The sequence below is a fragment of the Myotis davidii genome, unplaced genomic scaffold (assembly GCF_000327345.1).
Source record: "Myotis davidii unplaced genomic scaffold, ASM32734v1 scaffold289, whole genome shotgun sequence".
In the NCBI taxonomy this organism is placed as follows: Eukaryota; Metazoa; Chordata; class Mammalia; order Chiroptera; family Vespertilionidae; genus Myotis; species Myotis davidii.
This window is the reverse complement of record NW_006299717.1, coordinates 3,080,676-3,087,057: the sequence shown is the minus strand read 5'-3', so window position 1 is coordinate 3,087,057 and position 6,382 is coordinate 3,080,676. Positions and strand designations below refer to the sequence as shown.

The following is a 6,382-nucleotide window of genomic DNA, read 5'->3' as shown; positions in this document are numbered from 1 at the left end:
AGACGTGAAGAACTCAGAAATGCTATCACTGAATGCTAATGCTGTCAGTGTTCGGTCCTCAGTCAATGGCACAGATTCTCGATCATTTTTCAGCAAAGAAACCAAGGTCGATAGAGGGCCCTGGCTCATGCTCAGCCCCATGCCCACCCCCAGCCCTGGCAAATGGACAGGGCCTGGGTGGCTAGTGCAGTCAGCACTGAACAAACAGTACCGTCTCTGTGTGGGCTGGGTCTGGACAAGCCTGCACAGCTCTGGTCTGGAGGATCTGTAGCTCGAACGCGCTGTGAAGTGCAGCTACTCAGACGGGAGTGGGGCCTGGGGTTATACTGAGACCAGCAGCTGCAGCCTGAGAGGCTGAGTGAGCCTGTTAGCAGAGCCATGCCCGTGGGCAGCTTTGGAGATATAAACTCACGTACACAAAGAATCCCAGAAACCCCTCCTCTTTGAAAATCTTCCCAATGGAGCTCAGCACACCGCTGTGAAGAAAGCAAGACAGGGCTAGAGGTCACTCAGTCACCTGAAGAAGCCCATTCCTCTACCCTCCACCCTCCCCACCGCTGCTCAGAGCCATCGACTCCTGGCCAGGACGGGCAGAGGAGATTCTGTTTCCAGGCAGAACCCAGTGGAGATGACAGAGCTCTTGTTTGGGGGCAATTACCCAGTTCAGAGGCTGGAGAAACCCTACCAGCAGTGGGGCAGAACTCAGCCGTTAGCAACCACTATTTCTGTGGGTCTGGAATTTAGGACTAAACAATCCAGCCTGGGCTACGGCACCACAATGGGCACTTCTGCCTGGCCCTAGACTTATCTCTGGCTGTACAACCTTTCGGTAGAGAAGCAGGTGGAGTGGCAAGTGCTGAGAATTATCTTCCCAGAAGGCAGAGGAGAAACACAGGGCCCTGCAACAGGAGGCCCTGCAGCAGACCGCCCAGAGGCAGCCTGGGAGGCATCTGGCCCTCCCCAGCAAGGAGCCTGGGGACCAGCACTCATCATGTCCTGTAGGAGACCAGATGGGCTTCTAGGTGTGAAATGGAAAGCAGGCTCAAGAGCAACCCCTGTGACCTTGGCTAGCAACGCCAAGTGGCCGGTCCTACATGAGGTTCTGCAAAGCCTCTGGCGGCAGTGGCCCAGGAGAAAAAGGGACGGTGGGAGCCAAAGCTTTGGCTAGTGCTGGTTCCAGGGCATGGGCCACTATCTTTCTCCTCAGAACAGTGGCACGGCCACGCCTAGGGCAGTGGTCGGCAAACTGCGGTTTGGCAAACCACGGCTCGCAAGCCACATGCGGCTCTTTGGCCCCTTTAGTGTGGCTCTTCCACAAATACCAACTTTTGCACATGGGTCACAAAGTTTAAATTGCACTGTACATACGCGCCCGCACGTGGTATTTGTGGAACTGCCACACACGAGGGGCCAAAGAGCCGTATGTGGCTCGCGAGTCGTGGTTTGCAGACCACAGGTCTAGGGGAACAGGCCAATTTCCCACTAGTGAACCCAAAATGAGGCCCCATAGCAGCCAAGCTTCCTGGGGCCGTGACCCCACAGAACAGCAGCAGAAATCAACGGAACCCAGGAAACGACAATTAGAGAGGGTAACAGAGGCGTGTCCTCCTGTCACAGGCCTCCAGGATCCGCCTCCTGTCCTGATTGAGCCTCTGAGGGGCAGGGCAGGATAATGCCGGAGGGAAGGGCTGTGTCAGCACACTTCTGCCCCACCCCCTGCGCAGTAGCACGCAGATGCGAAGTGAGCACTTGGTAATCAGCTGTAGTGGACAGAGAAGGAAATGAGCTGTGAGCAGGTGCTAGGACAGCAGAGAAATCCTTAGGACATAACCTAGGGGCAGGAGGAAACCCTGGCTCAGGCGTAAGTGCAGAATCAGCTCTGGTGCCAGGACTCCTAATCCAAACCAACTCCACGCCCAAGCACCTCTCTGCAGGGCACACAGGCCTGTCCCGGGCAGCCAGGACATGAGACACAGAGAAAAGGCCCCTGGACACAGACTATGGAGGCCACTACCACGTTCTCCTGAAGTCAGCACATTAGAGCCACGGCAAAGAAGGGGCAGTGACTGGCCCAGCATGGCCTGTCCTCGTAGACTCGGAATGGTGACTGGAATGGCCATGCCTCTCGGTCCCAAGAATTACCCACCTGTACTTGGCCTCCCGTCCCACAAACTGAACCATGCAGCGCATTGAGATGACTGAGGAAAGAGAAAACACACAGAGGTGACATGACGCAAACACACAGCCCAGGACAGCAGCTGTGGGTGCCCACTGGAGTGGCCCCTGTACATCATGGCCTGGGTCACAGAGCGGGGGGCTTCCCAGCACACCCATGGCCACGACACCCCATCTTCCACCTGAGAAGAGCCCCAGCTCCCTCTGGACAGGACTCCTGGCTAATCTCTCCTCAGTGGGGTTGCAACGCAATACCCCCACCTCACCACCCTTTCCCATAAGTCTACCGCCGCCCAGCTAGTCCATGAGGGCCATCCCATTCTGCGCTGTGGTCTCCAGTGGGGCAGCTCACCATGCAGGGGGTGGGCCAGCATGCGAGACACGCACTGCATCATCATCTCGTAGGAGGTCTGCAAGAGAGAGAGGGGGTCAGGGGAACCCTGGCAACCACTCAGTCCAGCCTGCCTCTGGAACGGGCACTCCTGGGGAGCTAAGAGCTCATATGGGGCACAACCTGAGACCCTGCAGCCCCCACATGGGGTCAGTCTACCTCAGGTGGCCCCACCTATTGCCCACCTCCAATGCCCACCACCCAGGAGTGCTGCTGGTTCCCAGGCCAGCCCCACAGGAACTGAAGGCTTTCTGGAGCTCCCTGCAGTATCCACACCAGGTCTTCCACATCGCCCCTCCCATGCAAGCACGAGGACCCAGCTCTGAGCCTCTTCAAAGACCTGCCCAACTCAACGGTGAGAAATAACCCCACTCCTCTCCCAGGGCCTCTCCCTCTCCAATTCCAACACCCACCTCCTTCACCACCTTCCTCAGAGAGGTCTTCATGTCGTCCTTGTTGGACACCTGCTCAATCTCATCCGGAGGGAAAACCTGAGACAAAACACAAAGGAGGGCCAAGCAAATTACAGAGCCTCTTACTGTAACTCATGGGGCAAAGCGGCACGAAGCAGCTCCAACCACTTTCTCTGCAGTGACACTGGCTGGGCCAGCAGCCTCAGGTAACCCCCAGGGCTGGGGCCTGGTGTCACAGCCGTGGGAAAGCGGGAAGACTGTGGAGCAGGAACCCTCCCGACCAATGAGTGTCAGTGCGGGGCCACCAGGGTTTGGAGCCTGGCTATGGTGCTGGGGTGGAGGCCCGACCAGTCTGGGAAGGGTGGCAGCTGGAGCAGTGCACACGGCTGCCTCTGAGGTGGCCGGGAGCTCAGGGGAACCTTGGCAACTGCTGCTGACGTCAACGGCCTCACCTTCTTCATGCTGCCCCGGGTCACAGTAGAGAGGGCGTTGGACATCAGTCGGGGGCTTAGGCCTCGGAACAGCCCGATCTTCCCATCCACTTGCACAATGTACTTGGCTACAAGGAAGCAGGGGTGGCAGTGTCACGCCAGCCCACACCCACTCCCAAGTCCTAGTCACGGAGGGGAGGTCCGTCCAGGACCCTGGAAGCAATCAGGCCCCACCAATTTCTTCTCTAGCCCATTCCTTTGTGTAAAAGCCTTCAAAACATATTTCTGACAAACAAGTTCACAGATTTCCTTTTTTAGCTTTGACAAATCTACTTGGCAAACTCAGCTCTAGTTTTCAACTCAGCAATTTCAGTGCTGCAACCCAGAAACCAGTTCTGTTATTCATTAAAAAATGTTTTTCTCTGGGGGAAGGAGGTAGAGTTCCCATAGACAACAATAAAGTGTGCAACCCAAGGGAAGAAAAAAGAAAAAGGACAGGCTCCCAGAAGAGGCTCAAGAGTGTCCGCTGAGCATGCCCAGGGACCCCACCTGGCACCTGGTGGCATTTATTAATCAAGATGTGGGGCCATGCAAGTGGAGAAGTAACCAAAATAGAGGCCCCATGAACTATTTTACAGAAAAAACATCAGCAGTCAGGGAGCTAGAGCCCACCTGTGAGTCCTGCTTCTTCACCGGGGTCTCTGAAAGGATCGCTTTTTAAATGTTTTGTTGTTTTCTTTAACATCAACTTTTAAACTATGTTCAAAAAGCCGCTGTATTTTACAAAGCTGAATACTTGGAAGCTGGCAGACGATCTCAGACAATGCTCCCCTCAGACCCACGGCTTCAGCTCTCTGGTGCCGCACAGTGGCAGGAACCGGCTTGTCCGGCTTTTCTCTGCAACACATCTGCCACCCAGCAGTCCACTCACTGCCACTGCCACTGCTTTCCGGGCCGCAGCACCTGTTACCTGCACACTTGCTTCCTGAGATGGGGAGGGCTGGGGGAAGGGGGTTGGGAGGGGAGGACACAGGCGCCTGGCTTCAGAGTGGGCAGAAGGAAGGTTTGTTGTAGGGGAGGGGAGCACCAGTCAGTAAGAGGGCGGGGTAAACCAGTGTGATCTCCAGTGAGGCACTCAACCTCTTTCTATTCACCTGCCCACAGCAAAAAAGGAGTTAGGGACCCTACTTCCCCACCTCTGAGATGAAGAATGAACAAGTGAGAGCACAGAAAGGCTCGTAAAAATGCCCAGAGGCCATGCTGGGCCCAAAGCCCCGCCCCCTCTCTTCCCGGTGGGCCAGGGGCTCTCTGGCTGCAGGGGTTCTGCAGTCCCTGAACTCTCTCCAGGAAGTTCTGTGCCTCACACCTTCACCACGACAGGGGGAGTAGAAGCTGTCCAGACAGCTCTAGGCATCCACGCAGCCAAGCCCTCTCCCCACGGGAGAGCAGTGTGGTGTCTGGAAACACCCAATGGGCACCTGCTACAACACCCGGATGAAATCACCATCCATGTAAACTGGGGTGGGGAGCTCATCTTTGTAAGAGGCGGTAAAGTGAGTCAAGACCCCTCTCCTGAGTCCTTTCGGGAATGACTGCGAGGTGAACAAAGCCGGTCTGGGCTCTACTCTCGTCCCTCGCATGGCTGGGGAGGCCTAGCCATACAGAGACACCCCAGGGAGGGTCTGGCAGCCCACACCCCCGCTTCCCACAGACCCAGTGTTGACTGGGTCACCAGCCTCACTGTACTTCCGTGAGGTGCCTTCCTCATTCTGATCTCCCCTCCCCCACACTGACAATCTTTAAGTAAAAACAAGAACACATTTCCCCACAAAATGACACGTTCTGACTGGCCCCAGACTGTGCCCAGCACCATGGCGGCCAAGACTGAAAGAGAAACGTGACCTCAGATTCTGCCAGCTGTGTATGAAGTGAAACAAAGGGGACAGGAGGCGAAGCCCCAAGTTATGTGGTAGAAACAAAGGTTTTTAGAGAACATTCTGGAATGACCAAACAGATAAGAGCAGAGGTGGCGGAGGCATAAGGGGATCAGGCTGGCTGTGAACTTAGGCAACAAGGGCACATTTTTAGAAAGTCCCCAGCATGATCACCCTGTGAGGGTGGGGACTGGGAGAGGGGTAGCTGGTGGACTTGAAAAGATCTTGGGCAGCTGGTGCCCACGGACCAGGGGATGAGCAGCAGAGGCAAACAGGTGGGCTTCTTGGTGGAGAGACCTTGGGACAGGATGGGGAGGGGTGTGTGAAGGGCCAGGCATGAAAATGCTGGTGCCACTCTGCAGAGGAATGCGGGCCAGGGCAGTGAGGCTGCCTGTCCCAGCTCACCCGGCTGGTCAGGGCACACCACAGGTAAAGCCATTCACCATGCACTGGTCTATACCCAGTGGGTGGAGATGCCAGAATGAGTTGGCTCCATGCCTGGGGAACACAAAGGAAAGAGGACGAAGAAAGCAGAAAAGCTAGTAACAGGGCCGACTGCTCAGAGGGCAAAAGGACACCTCACTGCCCCCCCCCACCCCCCCATTCCAGGCACAACCTGGGGGCAGGGATGACAGGGACCAGTGTCTTCACTGTCTCCTCCCTTGAACACCTGTCTGCCCCTCCCCCCCTCCTGGCCTGCTGCCAGGTAGAGGAACTGGACCAAAGCTGTATTATTCACCTGGTCTCACCCCAATACCCTGCTGCCTCCAGCCACACTCTGGGATCCCCTCCTCCACACCAGCTCTGACTCTGGGTGCCATGCTGCCCAGGGCCAGCTGGGCCTGCCCCCCACTTGATGCTTCTTTGTGTCGGTGTGGGCGTCCCTGCCCAGGAAGCACACTCACCGTAGGTGAAGAAGCTTGGCAGGTAGAGGACCTTCCTCCCCAGCACATTGGTCCCAACGGTGGGGGGCATCGGCTCATGGCCCACCTTCAGCATCAACAAATACAAAGGAAGGTCAGATTCCACTGCTGACTC

At 56.4% G+C, this 6,382-nt stretch overlaps 1 protein-coding gene across 1 annotated transcript in view; it reads right to left on the bottom strand.

Moving 5' to 3' along the window:
- MTCH1 (mitochondrial carrier 1) overlaps nt 1-6,382 on the bottom strand; it is a 16,619-nt gene that overhangs the window by 6,294 nt on the left and 3,943 nt on the right. The window contains exons 2-7 of the mRNA XM_015571876.1: nt 6,250-6,334; nt 3,432-3,538; nt 2,980-3,057; nt 2,528-2,585; nt 2,147-2,198; nt 417-476 (exon numbers count right to left, since the gene is read on the bottom strand). Of these exons, the coding sequence (XP_015427362.1) occupies nt 417-476; nt 2,147-2,198; nt 2,528-2,585; nt 2,980-3,057; nt 3,432-3,538; nt 6,250-6,334 (440 nt within the window). The remainder of the gene's footprint in view (nt 1-416; nt 477-2,146; nt 2,199-2,527; nt 2,586-2,979; nt 3,058-3,431; nt 3,539-6,249; nt 6,335-6,382) is intronic.